Below are 16,001 nucleotides of genomic sequence, written 5' to 3'. Positions count from 1 at the left end.
AAATATGCATATTTCTATTCATAAACATGACTACATTGTAAACACCATTTTTTTATCCTTTTCTCACAAATCAATGTACTTCAATCATTCTTTTATTATTTTTTCATTCAAAAATGTGTTATTATATACATATAAAATTTTTAAAATGTACTTACTACAACAAATCGTTTCATTGAGTGGAACCACTACTTATCATGTTATTGACCTATCTACCACCTCTTGACGTGTCGCTGATATTTTTTCCTTAAGTAGTCAGCTTCAGCACTGTTGCACTAATCAAATCCTTCTTTTCGCTTTAGGTTAGGTATCATTGATAAAATTTATGTCATTTTAATATACTAATAAAAATTTAAACAAAAATTTAGAATCATATATAAACATACCAAAATTTATCTTAATATTAAGGTTATAAAACACCAATGCTTCATATTAAAACAATACCTTTTTTAAATTACTTCTCATGAAATATATATAGGTGTATTTTATTAATCTACAACTTCTGTAACAGTTAGATTCATTCGTCGACAAAAATTGTAAATATTTTTTAAGTTTTTGTAACTAAAAACAGAGGAAAACAAAAATCATTTTAGTCATAATATTTATCTAAAGAGAGGTTTCTTTGTATAAATGTAAAACAAAATAAATTCACCTGTATTTAGAGACTTTGAGTAATACGGTGATAAGTTTATTGATTTCATCTTTTTGTTATTTCTTTTTCTTCAAAATTAAAAAAAAATATATAAAGCAATGTATGTCACATTTGATAACGAAGAACTCTCTTTTTTAGAAAATAAAACTTGGAAACGAGTTGAATGGGTAGCAAAATAATATTTATTACAAATGTTTAATGTTTGGACAATCATATGTCACCATATTAATATGACATAAGCTTGTAGAAACGTTGTACATTTGTAATAACGTTTGTTTTTTTACTACTTTGTGGTTAGAGATCGTGTTCCTGAATAATATGACAATGTTTTAAGTTACAGTGTTATTTTCATAGAGATATTTTATACCACTAAAAAGTAGACTCAACGGTAGGTGACACCCTTGCAGTTCCGGTGATTACAAAAAAAAATTAAAGCACGTTTTTTACTTAACTCTAACACAACCGAATTGACTGTTAGTTGGAAGTAATAATATTTATTGCGTGCAGAACTAAGCCTAACAGGCACACGTGTTTCGGTATTAAAACTTAAGATAAACTGTTTTGGCTGTATAATTAAGAATCTAAAACTCGAGAGTCAAGCTACGTACAATTTAACTTTCACCTAAGCCTAACTGTTACTGTGTTAGGTCGACAAGTTATAACTGGACATCCCACATGGACATTGATTTACTTGTCTACGAGTGATTTTTGGTCCCAACTAAGAATAACGATTGGTTCTATTACAACTGACAGGCAAGACTTATATTTTCCTTATTGTTGTAGTAGTACGTAATGAAATAGTAGTCAGTGTGAAATTTGTAACATATATATACTAATTGAGTAATTCATTTAATTGTGGCAGAAGAAAGAAGTATTTATTGAGTGTGATGTTTGGGAATAATAAAATGATGAGCATTTATTTTATAAGGTTGCAACAGATATTTTGGCCTACTTAGACCATATTATTGTGGTTACAAATTAATGTTATTAAACTAAAAACATGACAAACTAGTGTTCTGAACTTGTGACAGACTAATAAATGATCTTGTTGCATAGATAGAAGTAAAGTATATTTTTAATTTATAAACTTTTTTTTTCCTACATTAAGAATTGATTTCCTCAGTAATGATAAAACAGAATGTCACCATACCATTATTATCAATACATGTATTTCTTTATTTTTGAGCAGGTAAAGAAACTAGACCAATGCCTTTGGATGGGAAAAGAATTTGCGGTCCAGAAGGGACAAAATCACCTTTACTTTTTATACCTAAAAAACAAACTAACTTGGTAAGTATAATGTTGTATTTTATGTGCTGAACAAATATGTATCAAGATTCTATGACGTACTGTTTTAATCTGCCAGACACAAATAATGAAATGACAATTATTGATAACATTTAAGATAAATTAATAAGTTTATTGTACATGCGTTCACCATTTATTTACCAATCAATAACACATGCTGTTAATAATACCCATTGTATTCAGAATGTCTGATTCAATTATCCAAACACAATGTTCATTAAACTTTCCAAGGTAACTCTGATATTTCCTCTTAAATATCTTTTTAAACAACTCTATATTATTTTGGCAAGTGTGACCATCAGTATTCTACATTTTTTCGTTGTAAACAATATTTGGATAAGTATTTAATTAAATTTGTAATATGTTTAGCATTTTTATTTTATGCATCTATATATGATCTTAGTGTATTAGTTCTATCCTGTTGAGTATTTACTAATTTTATGTATTTTTTATTAATAATATACACCGCATTTTGCAGTTGTTTAGTTTCATAATTTTTCATTTTTAATCTTCCCACAGTGTTGTGTACAATTCTGTTGTCCTAGTGGAAGATAGATATCTTATATATATTCTTTTCCATTATTAAAAGCCTGGTGGTGAGGTTACTTGACTTAGATAGAAACCTATTGCTGAACATGCTCCTCCTTTAAGCCATGGTGACATTATAATGTGATGGTCAGTTTAAATATTTGTTATTGAAAAGTACTCTTAGTCTACTTCAAAATTAGGGACCACTAGTACATATAGCCCTTGAGTAGCTTTGCATGAAATTTAACAAACACACCATTGCTAAAATAATGAAATGTTGTTTATTTCAAATTATTTACATAAAGAGTGCATAAAATAAATTATTTCTTTCTTTTTAGTTAGATGACAACAGAAAGCGAACAGATGGAAGACATGCTGAAGATCTGAGGCCTCTGTGTAAGACACATAATATGTTTCATGTAAACTCATGCTAAGTTTGAATCAGTCCATCATATCTTGTTATTTTATGTGTTGTCTTAAAAAGTAGTTGAAACCTATTAAGTTCCAAAACACAAAGCTGTAATGTTATGTGTGGAATTATTTTGCAGGTGTGTAAAGATTGAAACTTATCTATAACGTGGTGTACTTTATTTATTTCTTCTAGTTTTAAGGCTTGGTATCAACAGTCAAGCACGAGGCTCAGCGTACATCGAGATGAACAGAACAAAGGTGGTAGCAACAGTGTAAGTTTCCTTTATAGCATACTAGCAGAGTACCCAGTGTTGCTTAGATGAAAATGGCTTTAAATATCCCGAGTTTCGATTAATCAACCATATTAATAGTGATTTCTAGCCAAAAAAATCATAATGATTTCTTTACCTAACTCACTATTCTAATTAAAATAAATAAAATTAACAATGTGGGAAAAAAATTTGCTAAAGCTATTTTAATGAAAGCAAAAACCAGGTACATTGCTCCTGCTTCTTGCATGACATTTCAAGTTTCCAAAATCAAAATTCCCTGCCCTTTGGTGTCCTGATTTCTGCTGTGTGGTTAAGTGTTGTTTACAACATATTCTGGCTCTATTATCATTCCGTTTAATGAAGAACTGATTTATTCTCTTCTTGTTGCAACACAATGTAAATTTGTCTATACCAAACGTTTTTGTAAAGTCATCATATAGCTGAATCAAGCCTATTTAGTTGAGGGAGTGTGTGCCCATATTTGAGAGTAGGCATGTATGTGTAGAAGAAAGAGAGATGGACATAAAGAGCACAAATGAAGGCTCCACAAAGTTTTAACACATAAATTATCATGGATAGAATGATCAGGAGAAGTCCTCTCACAGAGAAGAAATGTAAGTAACAGCCCTCTTTGATCACACAAATCTAGCCTTTTCAAGTTGAGACCAATTGGCCATCCTGTTTCCAAAAATTGGTATACTGGTCACTTTGGGCTCAATTTTTGCTGCTTCAAAGTGGCCCATGTTACTATCCGTTGAAATTTGTATCTCTACCCCTGAGTTTGGAGTTTGAAAGATGTGGCTGTGCATAAGGAACAGAAACACAGAAAAAAACAATTGCGCTTATATAGATTGTGTCACCAGGAAAACAGTAAAATTTCTTTACTAAATTTTTAAAGGATTTAAGTACATTTGTCCTTTTAAAAAGTTATTTGATATAAGTAAAAGTTGTGTGGTATGCTCGAATAATTAATCTAGGTTCTGAATCTTCATAGATATGGGCCTCGAGAAATTCAGAGAAGAAGAGAGTTTGATATGAAGGGGCAGTTATTGTGTGAATTTAAATTTGCACCATTTTCTTGTAAAGTGCGTCGTCAGTATCAGCCAGACAACGAGGAGAAAGCTTTATCTTCAGTCCTTCGAGAAACACTTGAACCTGTTGTTTGCCTTGTAAGTGGGTTTGTTTTTTAATATTTCATAAATATTCTAAAAGCTACTGTTGTGTTTATACTTTATTTTTTGTTTCTTTAAAGATCTTTGAAACATTTGTTTTCTGTGCAACTTCATAGATGGAACCACCCATTGTTTTCTGATATGCTCGAATTATTTTTCTTTGAATGAACGAGTTGAAAAGTTATATATTATGCTTTCTGCTCTCACAGTAAAAAATTATTAGGTCTTAAATTTTATGAACATTTGAAATTAGGATGATGAGAATACTTATAATATTTAACACATTTTTTATAGATATGGTGAAATTTAATTTGTAAGTAGCTAAAATCTGGTTGAATGTTTGAAACAACAGAGGAAAAAAAATTAGTGTAGTTGGTGTTTTCAGTCTTACAGTTTACAAGCTGAATTTGTCTTCTTTTACTTACTGTAATGTTTGTTTTTCAGCACAAGTTTCCAAAATCCAGAGTGGATATCTTTGTGTTGGTTCTAGAAAATGATGGTTCAGGTACTGTGAACACTCTGTGTTAATTATTAAATCTTTTTAGGATTTTTCCCAACTACTTAAGGTCTGATTTTTTACTCTTGCTCTCTCCTCCTTCGTATTCTGTGCCAAAGCTACATTCAAATTGCATATTCTCCTGTTCTTACACCCATCCATCTTCAGTCTTCCCCTTATCCTTTCTTTTCAGTTAAATAATAAGTACTGTGAAGTTACTAAAAATATAAATTTATGCTAGACATTTCCAGCTCTTATGTTTCCTAGTGATTCTTGTTTGGAGGAGATTAGGATCTCTCATCTCGTTTTCTCTTAAAGAAAGAAGGGTAAGGAGTGATTTTATTGAAGTTTACATGATTATCCAGGGAATAAAAACATCTGACTTCTTTGTGCTATATTTTAACTCTATCTCCAGAGCAAAAATGGCCGTAAGTAAGTGTATTGGAGGATGTTTCCTGCAAAGCAGTTTAGGCATGCTTGATTATTGAAATATAGGTAGTATTATACATCGTAGTAAAGGGAAATGGATCTAGGTTCATATTCTACTAAAAATATGAAGGTTTTGAGAAAGATAAATTCATTTTAGACTGTGAAAGAATGGTAGGAAGATTGAGAAGATGAAATATTCACACCAGCATAACTTATCAAGTCCTACCACAGGCCACATGGTGAATAACCACTGTTAAAGCTCCAAAATGACAGGTAGATGAAGACTATTGAAATATATATCCATAATTGTTCTTGAAACCATCAGTAAAGTGCATTTTTATTGAAGAATAGTGCATCAGTATGCACTACATCAAAGGAGAGTAATAAATGAAGAAAATCGGGAACACCATTTTACAAATATATATATATACAGTATATGTATAGCAATCATCATGTCTAGGCTAGTGCTACTCATTGTTTTGTTTGTGATAAAGCACTTCTTTGGACACAGATGTGGTCTCTCCGTGTATCCTGTACAAACAAAACTTGAGCAAGTATACCACTGGATTATAAAAGTGACCCAGTAAATGCTCACATTTGGTGCAGTTTATAGCAGCCAAACGGGACAAAAAAAGTGAGCCTGCAAGTTTTCACACAAAGCTGCAGAGGTGACATCATAAACATGGGAAGAAAGGGAATGAAGTGGTTGGAGCCAGACATCTGGTGGACTATGAAGGAAAGGATCAAGACTGTGTGCAGTGGTCCTGGAAAATGTCATCCCACCACTTCCAGGTTTTGGTGGATGTACATACTGTAATATCCCACCATCTGGTCCATGCAATAGTTATAGTCATTCACAAACGATGGTGTTTGCTCCTGCAGTTTTAGTTGATACCAACACACATGGCTTTTTTGCCTTGTTGTCCCTCCAACCAGCATACAGTGTTTTGTTTCCTGAGCCCAATAAACCACCTCACATCCTGATGGTCAAGTTTCAGACTTTTCACTTCTGCAGGAAAGCTGACATGGTTGATGTTGAGTGGGGACCTGTTGGCAAACACATGATGACTGAGTTGTAGGAACTTCAATAGTATGACCAAAGTTCATGTCAAGGTCATATGCTATGTTCCTTCTGAAATCACAAAGCCCTAATGTCGTGATATTTTGGGGGCTTGCTTGCATGGAACTGCTTGTGCCTTTCCACCTAATAACCATCTCATCAGTATACACATTTTCATACAGGTAGAAGGCAGCCTGAAACTTTTCCATCAACTTCTCCACAAACGGCTCAATCTTTGCTTTGTCTTCAGCTTCTGGTAGGCAGACATGAAGCATGCTGTGGTAGATGATCTCAAACCTGTCCCTAGCAAACATCTTGTCCCATTCATAATAAGTAACCGGCAACCATGAGGCAAAATGATGATCATTTTATTGGAGGATTTTTTTTATCCAAAACCTATGCTGCATATGCAACTGATGCTACAAATCAAAGTGGCCACAATTTCTTTGTCAAGGAAAGCTTTGAGGAAATCCTGTGGTGAATGGCATTCATCAATATGCAGCTTCACATTTTGTTGTGGCTTACAGAATGAAAAGTTCACGTCACTCTCCCCTCCTTCAGTTACTCTTTGTGCTGTTTCACCTTCACAATTCTCACAATTCCTTCTGCTTCTACAACTGTCCTCTTCCTCTTGTTAGGTCTAGATCCAGACCCTGCTTTTAGTTTCTTCATAGTAGCACCACTGGTCTTTTTTTTTTTTGTCTTTACATGTACTAACACCTGAAGAGCCTACCGCGTGGCTCTCACTTTCACTAGATCTATCCAAGTCAGATTCATCACTTTCAAAATCATTAACCATCAAATGACTTCGTAGCTACTAGAAGTAATAGGCATGGTCATTTTCTTTCAAAATACTTGCGTAAATTGCTGAAAACACATCTTTCTTGTATCAACTTGAAGATATTTTGTTAACGGAAGTATTTCTAGTTTTCGATTTATCAGCTGCTCGGAGACAAAGAGTTAAAGAACAGGATGAAAGGATTGGAATTCCTGTAAGGTCTGGCATCCATTACTGTATATGGCAATTCATTCCATAAGTCATTCACCCTATCAGAAAAATATAGATCTTTTGCAAATCTTAAACTTGTCCTTATCAAACAACCATCTGGATGCAAGCAGATAATGTTCAAGTGTTCTAATTCAGCTGTAGAAATTACTTCAACATGCTTAGGAATCAAGTCTATAATGTGGTTATTTTAATAAATTCGGGTATTTTACATTCTTAATTTCATCCTTACAATGAAGAGATGAAGCACACTTCGAAGGGTCAAACGTTTTTGGAAGAGGAAGCAGGTTAGCACACACATGAACCAGCTGTATTTGTTACTTGAAGATAGCCTATAGTCAGCAAAGGATCATCTGGTCTTTTCACACAAACTCGTAAGGTAAATAAAAGATTAAACCCACCCTTAACTTCAGATGAAATTAGTGATTCCAATCTTTCCAGGTCTTCTACTGAAACATATTGCACCAAGATGGTTGTTTGATAAGGTTTCCAGGTCTTTTACTGAAACATGTTGCACAGATTTAGAATTAGAGAAATTGTAAGAGTTGAAGATACTTATAAGTGAACAAAGTCGTGATGTAAAATCGAGGAATATGATAGAGTATGAGCAAGTGTTGGTGAAACTACGATATAAATAACAGCCAGGCATAGTTTACAGTTAATCACAATATCTTAGATGAAAACAAAATAAAGTTAAAGCACTTTTTGAAAAGTGTCAATTTTATTATTTCCTTCTAGCTTTGGCTGCAGCCATAACGTGTGCAGGAGCGGCCTTGGTTGATGCTGGTATTGATATGTACGACGTTGTGATTGGCTGTGGTTTAGTAAGTAATGCCTTAAAAATCTGCCATTACTTTGTTACATAGCTTTGTATGCTTATTTCTAACATAAACATGATTGTTAAATACAGATTTCTTTCATCGCCAGAAAGTTACACACCTATAACAGAGAGCTTTATTTAAATGTTATAAAACGGTTCTCAGTAAAATACCAGGTGTATTTTCTCATCGTATATCTTAAGTTTAATAACTCTTAAGTACTCCAGTTTAAAATGTTCCATCTATATGATGTTTCTCTTGTGTATTAGAGACAGGACGAGGCCACGACCTTAGTAGACCCAGTATACGAAGAGGAATACAGACCTGAGGTAACTACAGTTTTATACTTTGAAGTTTTGAAAGGTTAAGAATCAAAGTGATTTAAGAAAATCCTGAATTTCATTTGTAGCTCATTCAGTAAAAGTTGAAACTTAAAAACAATTTCACTTCTTTCTACGAAGAGTTATGCGTCTCAAGAACTATGCTAAGGATGTGCACCAACATATACAAGTTATTCAAACATTAGTTAGGGAAACATCACGACACTATATTTTACTGCTAAAGGACAGGCAAGTTTCATTCTTTGTAATATCTAACTTAACTAACTAGCATGAAAACCAAGAAAGCTTGGCTAAATTACAAAAAGGTTTATTAGTTTTATAAACTGTATCCATAGGATAATCACCAGAGTGGAGAGCACGGAAACATGGTCCTTGGTTTTATGCCTTTGCTCCAGCAGGTGGCAGCACTTCAGTGTGATGGGGAACTACAACCCAAAACAGTGTCAGCGGTAATTATTGGACTCTATCTTTTTTAATTATCTCATAAGAGCCATAGCGTATTGTAATTTACGTACATGTGGTAAAAGTACGGTTGTGACATCACGTTTAATCTATATTCTACTATATAAAGGTGAAAAGCCACCTGTCTGTCATGCCAATATCTTGGTCATTGCGTTACCAATCGATACAGAACTTGCACAAAATGATGCAACAAGCAAGTTTGTCTTTTTAAAATTGTTCCAGCCATATATACATAAGATCGATGTTGTGCTACTTTACACATATAATTAGGTTTGAGGGCAAGTTCGTACAGGTTGCAATGAGAAATAACATTCAATTAGGTCTATGTGTGCCCCATGTTTGGTATTGCTGGTGCACAAAAGTCATAATCATTGGCTAAAATTTGCTTGGTTGTCAAGGAGACACAATGATGCAACATAGGATTTTGTCCAATCAGAACCCTTGACTACAACTCTGTAATAACTTGCATGACAGTTTACCAAGTAGGAATATGTCTTTGAGAATCAGTTTTTTTGCATGTTTCAATCTACAAAGATTTATCATAGAAGAACAGTTGAATTTAACTTAAAAATATACAGAAGTCAAAATGCTAATCAAGCAAATACTTAAAGGAGATTCAACTTGTAATGAGCAAATCGAGAGTGATTCTAGTGAGTGTGATGTTTATAAATACACTGTGTACACAATAAATTTATCAACCATAGAATTACTGAGTGTACGTGTGTGGTGGGGGTTACGAACACGTTTTTCTAACCTCTACGTATCAAACCGTTATGCTTTGTTGGTTAAGGAATTTTCATAATATAAAATAAAACTTAATTGTTTGGTTTTATAGGTATGAAATGCACATATGCCTTTCTTAGTTGCTTTGGATGTATAGTAACAAACAACCTGATGATTTATTACGAGATACTACACCAAAATGTGAGCATATAATGTTCCCACATTGGTAATAAAAGTTATATGGTGTGTTTTGAAACAACTATGTTTTACAGGCACTTGGAATGTTGATGGAATCATGCTATGGAATTTACAGTATTGTACAGGAATGCCTAACAGAGTCCTTGAAAAACAAATTAAAAAAGAGAGAAAAGGATGTCACCAAAGTTATTTCTTGATACCTAAAATCTTTTACGTCTACATCATGCATATGTCAGTAATAAATTTTTTTAGAGAAATGTCGGTTTTGTAAGATATCACAAACTTTGTTGATTATATGTTGGATAATAAAAAAAAACAATTTATTCCTGCAATACAAGCTTTATTTTTAAAATACAGGAGTGTGGAACTCATCAGGTGAGGTAATCAGTGCAAATTTAATTTGACGGATTCGTGTGTTTGAACTAGAATACTGCAGCTAATTACTAGTGGTTGTGAACAAAAGTGACGTTCATCCCCTTGTATGATTGTTCTTCAAGTAGCAGAAGTGTTTAAATTAACTGTTATTACAACATCCCACAGCCAGGAAGGTGAGTTATATATAAATATATTGTACACAATGTAAAAGTTTGAAGTGGGGAACAGCACAAGATATGGATGACGGTTTGGATAGAATAACTAATCACTTACACACGGGTAGTGGCACAAAGGACAGTGTTGTCTAGTAATCATGTCCTGCTTGTGTGCATAATGTTTACAACGAGAACATGTCCACTTCTGACCAGTGTCCATTATTGGACGACCAGTAGCTACACAGATGGGAAACTTGGTGTTACAGCTGGGACAAATATTACACCTGGAAAACAAACAATTCAAAATTACAAAATATTCTCGAGATAATGACACAAGTGAAAAACATAAAAGTAATTTAACTTCAGCATACTATGGTAGTCACTAGAAGAAAACTTACCAGTCTGGTATCATAGTCTCACATGTTGTACACTCTGCCTTTGTGTTGCGTGCATCTTTGGGAGGATGTCTGGATGAGAAAAGTTTAGATTAGCTAAATTACAAATACAAACTAATTATTTTAAGTCAATAAAAGATTCAAGTTCTTTCCATGTAGTTTTTTTTCTTTCCTAAAAGAAATGTTGAAAGACAAATAATGACTTAATATAAGATCACTTACTTCATAAAGATTTCTAAAGCTAGGTTTTCGTACTCCTCTCTTTGCTCCTCAGATAAGGTCTCGAGAGACTCCAATTTAATGAAAGCTTTTGAGCACGTTCCAAAGGCACGATTGGCACAGCTAGCTAAAGCTATAATGAAGAAAAAGAAGTATCATTTAAAAATAGCTCTGATGTGTAGGCTCGAGACAAAGGGTAACTTATGATAATCCAGCTACTTACCTAACAGAGCATAAAGCATTTCTTGGTTTAGGATATCTTCATATTCTCGTAGGTAAAGTGTGGTCTTCATAGCAGCATCAACATAACCTAGTTACAACATATTGTTTTAATATTATACGTAGCAAAAATGAACTACAAACAAACTTTTTACCTGAAAAATTAGATTTATTCAATTATTGAGGTTGAAATTATTTACTACGATCACAAAAGAAGATGAATTATTATTGTGTTGGAATCCAGACCTTTATTTCAGAGAGTTGTCAAACTCTTCAGCTAGATCTAACAGACATGGTCTCTCTCTCTCTCTCTCTCTCTCTTTATAAAATATATGAAATACCAACTAAAATTAAATACTACTCTAAAAACTGAATATTTTTAAGCTTGATGCTACTGAAAGTTGCAATAGGAACAGTCCTTACCACTGCTCTATCTGAGCTGATAAAACTTGACACTATACTACTGATGATTGTGATATCCACTGTTTTATCTGAGCTGATAAAACTTGACACTACCCTACTGAAGATTGTAGAACAGGTTTTTGTAACGTAATAATAATGTTCCATACAATTCTGAAGAATACTTATTATTTTTTAAAATAAACTCTTCAACACAGACCAATATTATAAAAAATAACAAATGAATTATTTCTTGGGGCACACACTTCTCAGTTGTACACATCTAGGATATTGCTCACAGTTGTATTTTAATTTATAATCGAGTAATACTTAATTTAACATGCTTAGAGTGTTATCTAACCAAGAAGTAAAATTTACACATAATACGGCTGTCTTTGAGCCAGGAAGTAAAAAGTGAGCCTTACCTTTACAGACTTTCTGATCAAAAGGTGGAAAGTGAGCTTTATTCTCACACAGTTGACTCTGGGCAAGATGTAGGAAGTAAGGCTTACTCTCACACAGTTGACTCTGGGCAAGATGTAGGAAGTAAGGCTTACCTTCACACAGCTGATTATAAGCACACAGTACAAAGTGACACCTTCACACAGCTTCCTCTCAGAAAAAAGTAGGAAGTAAGCTTACCTTCGTACAGCTGCCTCTGAGCAAGAAGTAGGAAGTGATAAGCTTCAGCACCTCGCCAAGGCTGGTCCACTATACGAGTATCACTAAACATTAGAGCTTCATTGTCCAGCAAGGAAGCAATCGCTGAAGAAACCTGAAAAATCATTCTATACATTTTTTGTTGTGAAACAGCTGTTTTTTAGTTTTATTCTAAGTTCTTGGTTTTGAACACATTAAACTCTTGACATAATAGTTTTAAACAAATTCTTATTGAAATGGAAAACAGTAGAAAGGTTACTTCAATGCTCTTCTTCTACAGACTTATTTGACTACTGTAAACCCAAGCTGATGGTGACAGTGTCTGGCTGAAAATCCCGATTTAACTATCGGATGGTGACAGCATCCAATAACATTTATGTCTCTTTTGGCTGAAAACTAATCCAAACCATGTTATTATCCAACTTTTATAAATATACTAGAAATTTTATAAGGTATGGTGATAATCATTAGGACATCATGAAAATAATTTGGCAGAACACTAAAACAATTATGGGTTTAAAGAGTTTACAATCATGGGTAAGGCTAGTAAAACAGCCTAGTGATTCATCCTTTGTTACATTCTAGGTGTACTGCAGACAGATAAACCAATTAACTAACAGTAACATTTGTACTTGGCCAGACAGAATGGTATTGAGAAGGCTTTATTGGTATAAAACTATTATTATGACAGCAGAAGTCATGTGACGCTGGAAGCATGCGAGTTGGAGTTTCTAGAAGGATTATGACTGTTCCTGGCAACTCTTTAGCCTTCTTATGACTGTTTCTTAATGGTATTCTGTGTAGATTGCAGAAGTAGAAACGCATCGCAATACGTCTCCCCTATGTTTGAAGAAACTTCACGTCCTAGCAGCTTTATTAGTTGAAGAACACCATGCTCACCTACGAGAGACTACTCGATCTGCTAAAGGAAAAGCTGGAAGAGATGTGAGTCTGATGAAGATAGTGTTACGTATCTGCTTGTTTGATAATTTCCCGTAAAATTTCTTTCCGAGAAACTTCAGCGATAAAAGTCCTATCTTAACTAAAACTAGTTTATTCTTTCTCGTTACAAACTTTGTAATACACTTAATTTCCACAGTCACTTTAAACTTAACTACTTTTATAAGTACATGCTCTAATTCACAGCAATTCACACAATTTACTTACAGTGCCTACTGCTTTCTTGACTCAAATTATCTATCTCTGTCTATCTGCCATTATATCTCCGCTTTATTTGCCGGGCTTATATACTAAAATAGAGGGCGCCTAGAAAAAAATTTAAATTTGAGGGCAGCCAATTTATGTTAATTGAGAGTTACTGGAAAAAACATTTTCACTAAAGATTTTTCAATTGATTTATGAAGTTAGTCTGACTCAGACTCTGACTAGTATGAGTGCAAGGGAATTTAAGTTAAGAATAAAAATACTTTTTTCATCAAACAGTTTGCATATTTAACCTCTAGATACACCTAAACGAATAACAAACGTGATTTTTCAGTAAAACTTTCTTTACCTCTTATCTTCTCTACCCTAACTAATTGTATCAAAATCATTGTCGACAAAATTGAACTGTCTCTAACTACTAAAATAGTGTAATAAATCACCTGGCAAGAGGAAATTACATAATGTACGAGAAGCTTGAGTCATATCTCATTCAGGAATTTATGTAAATTTTTTTAGTTTCCTTATCTAACCTATAAAGTTTTCAGTTTTTTATATTTTACTTACTGTTGTGTAAAAAAGAAAATATACCAATAATTAAAAAATGTATATAAAAACATTAAACTTACAGCTTACCATTGCTTACTTGGACTTGAAAATGCATTCTTAGCTTATGTTGCTAAGATTACTTTTTTTCATTATACGAGTTGTTCAAAAACTACTTTCAAATAAACATTTTAAATCACAAACAATAATTGAAATAGTAAAACAGTAATACTTCAAAACTACTAAAACTGACTTCTAACTAACATATATATAGGTTATAAAAGTTTTATTTCTTAGAAGTACCAACTTTAGTCTACAATCAATAATATTTATTTAGGAAATAGCACCTTTTACTGAAATAAATTAACATAAAGACATTATAATCACAAAAAGGTATTTATATTGGTTATAAGAATGTACCATTGACAAGTACACATGGGTAAATAAGTAACTTTAAAAGCATGAGGAGTTGGAAGAAGCTTCTGTGAGTGTAACAAATTAATCGATATCTCAAAAAGTAAAGAAAGTGGGATGTTCTTAATTTAAATTCTGGCCTGTCAGTAACTATCTATAGTTGGGGGTATCCAATTGGTGGGCATTTCTGAAACACATATAAGGGATGAAAGAAAAATGTAAACAGAGAATTTATTTAACTATTTCCTTTTCAAATTAACTAACTAAAACTTATATGATATTAAAATTTGAATTATAAATTACATTTTCAAACATTAATAATAAAGTTGTTTAATTAAATTTTTAGTGTAACTGTGTAAAAATTCTGCCATACACACTTTAACCCCCACCAGTGCACATAAGGTTAAAAAAAGGCCAGATATTTTATTCAAGATATAGAAACCTCTAAATAACAGAAACATATGCAAACACACTACCAAAAGCAAAAAAAAAAAGTCTTCTGTAGGTTTAAACTACAGACACACATCCCATGACTTTTATAACCACCTACACTACACTCGTGTTCTGTATAAATGAATATTCAGTTTGTTTTACCTTCGACACCATCTTTGCTGCATCCAAAAACCGATGAGCTTTTCGATACAACTCCACAGCACTCATAATCTTCTTCTTCTCCATCAGGTAGCGTGCGTACTTGCTAAGAAGGCCATCAATCTCCTGAACATTATGTTTCTGAGCCAAATAAACGGCAGTGTTCCACTGGCTTAGAGCCACACAACATTCGATGGCAGTTTTGATCTTATTAGCCTGAATGAAATATGGTACTACATTTTCATTTGTAGTATTAAGTTTGGTATTTCTATGACCTACCATGTTTACATCAGAACAATTTCTATGATCTACCATGTTTACATCAGAACAATTTCTATGACCTACCATGTTTACATCAGAACAATTTCTATGACCTACCATGTTTACATCACAACAGAGTTTTAAATACATCCAGTAAAGATTTTAAAAAAATGTTTATAGTGCTTTATAGCCACATATTACTCTATCAGCATGATGAAGAACATTATCAGCACCTATATATATTGTTAGTGGTTATATAATTAACCAACACGTTTTTTTTATTTAAGGTTATAGTGCAAACAAAGAAGTTCTCATAGTTTGACAAATAAATAGAAACCCGTGGTAACCAGGAATTTGTAGAATATTTCTAAAATGGTTAATATGTCCTTAACTTACTCCAACTACAATAACATAGTTTACCTTCGTGTAAGCATCAACAGCCTGTATACACATCCCTACAGAAGTAAACATTACTCCAAGATCCTGCAAAAACAAACAAAAAAAATTGAATCAACTTTTTGATGCTAAAAGAACTTTTCATAAAACCAAACTAACAAACTTGTGTACAGTTCAAATAGTTGAAAGTCACTCTCTCCAAATATAATGAAAAAACCCAAACAACTCAACTGCTGTACAGTTCACACTAGCTGAAAGTCACTCTCTCCAAATATAATGAAAAAACCCAAACAACTCAACTGCTGTACAGTTCACACTAGCTGAAAGTCACTCTCTC

General features: G+C 33.1%; 2 protein-coding genes across 2 annotated transcripts in view; one reads left to right on the top strand and one right to left on the bottom strand.

The window, feature by feature from the left end:
• Positions 1-1,038: 1,038 nt before the first annotated feature.
• On the top strand, positions 1,039-10,196 carry LOC106471803 (exosome complex component MTR3-like). Its single transcript, XM_013932425.2, has 10 exons — positions 1,039-1,402; positions 1,839-1,939; positions 2,824-2,881; positions 3,090-3,168; positions 4,163-4,337; positions 4,785-4,845; positions 8,070-8,155; positions 8,419-8,478; positions 8,826-8,939; positions 9,948-10,196. The coding sequence occupies exons 2-10, from the start codon at positions 1,856-1,858 to the stop codon at positions 10,068-10,070; spliced, it is 840 nt and encodes a 279-aa protein (XP_013787879.1). The 5' UTR covers positions 1,039-1,402; positions 1,839-1,855; the 3' UTR covers positions 10,071-10,196.
• The window catches only part of LOC106471804 (WD repeat-containing protein 35-like), a 38,684-nt gene continuing 32,879 nt past the window's right edge, over positions 10,197-16,001 (bottom strand). Inside the window, 7 exon segments of the mRNA XM_022400412.1 lie at positions 10,197-10,687; positions 10,802-10,870; positions 11,021-11,150; positions 11,241-11,327; positions 12,278-12,452; positions 14,966-15,223; positions 15,689-15,751. Of these exon segments, the coding sequence (XP_022256120.1) occupies positions 10,510-10,687; positions 10,802-10,870; positions 11,021-11,150; positions 11,241-11,327; positions 12,278-12,452; positions 14,966-15,223; positions 15,689-15,751 (960 nt within the window). The 3' untranslated portion in view covers positions 10,197-10,509.

Source organism: Limulus polyphemus, unplaced genomic scaffold (genome assembly GCF_000517525.1).
Source record: "Limulus polyphemus unplaced genomic scaffold, Limulus_polyphemus-2.1.2 Scaffold4871, whole genome shotgun sequence".
Taxonomy (NCBI): Eukaryota; Metazoa; Arthropoda; class Merostomata; order Xiphosura; family Limulidae; genus Limulus; species Limulus polyphemus.
The sequence above is the reverse complement of the archived record's forward strand: the minus strand, read 5'-3'. Positions and strand labels throughout refer to the sequence as shown.

Coding starts and splice junctions, on each gene's coding strand:
- LOC106471803 (XM_013932425.2), top strand. CDS start 1,856: ATGCCTTTGGATGGGAAAAGAATTTGCGGTCCAGAAGGGACAAAATCA. Junction 4,338..4,784: donor TTGAACCTGTTGTTTGCCTT/GTAAGTGGGTTT, acceptor TTTGTTTTTCAG/CACAAGTTTCCAAAATCCAG. Junction 8,940..9,947: donor AACCCAAAACAGTGTCAGCG/GTAATTATTGGA, acceptor TATGTTTTACAG/GCACTTGGAATGTTGATGGA.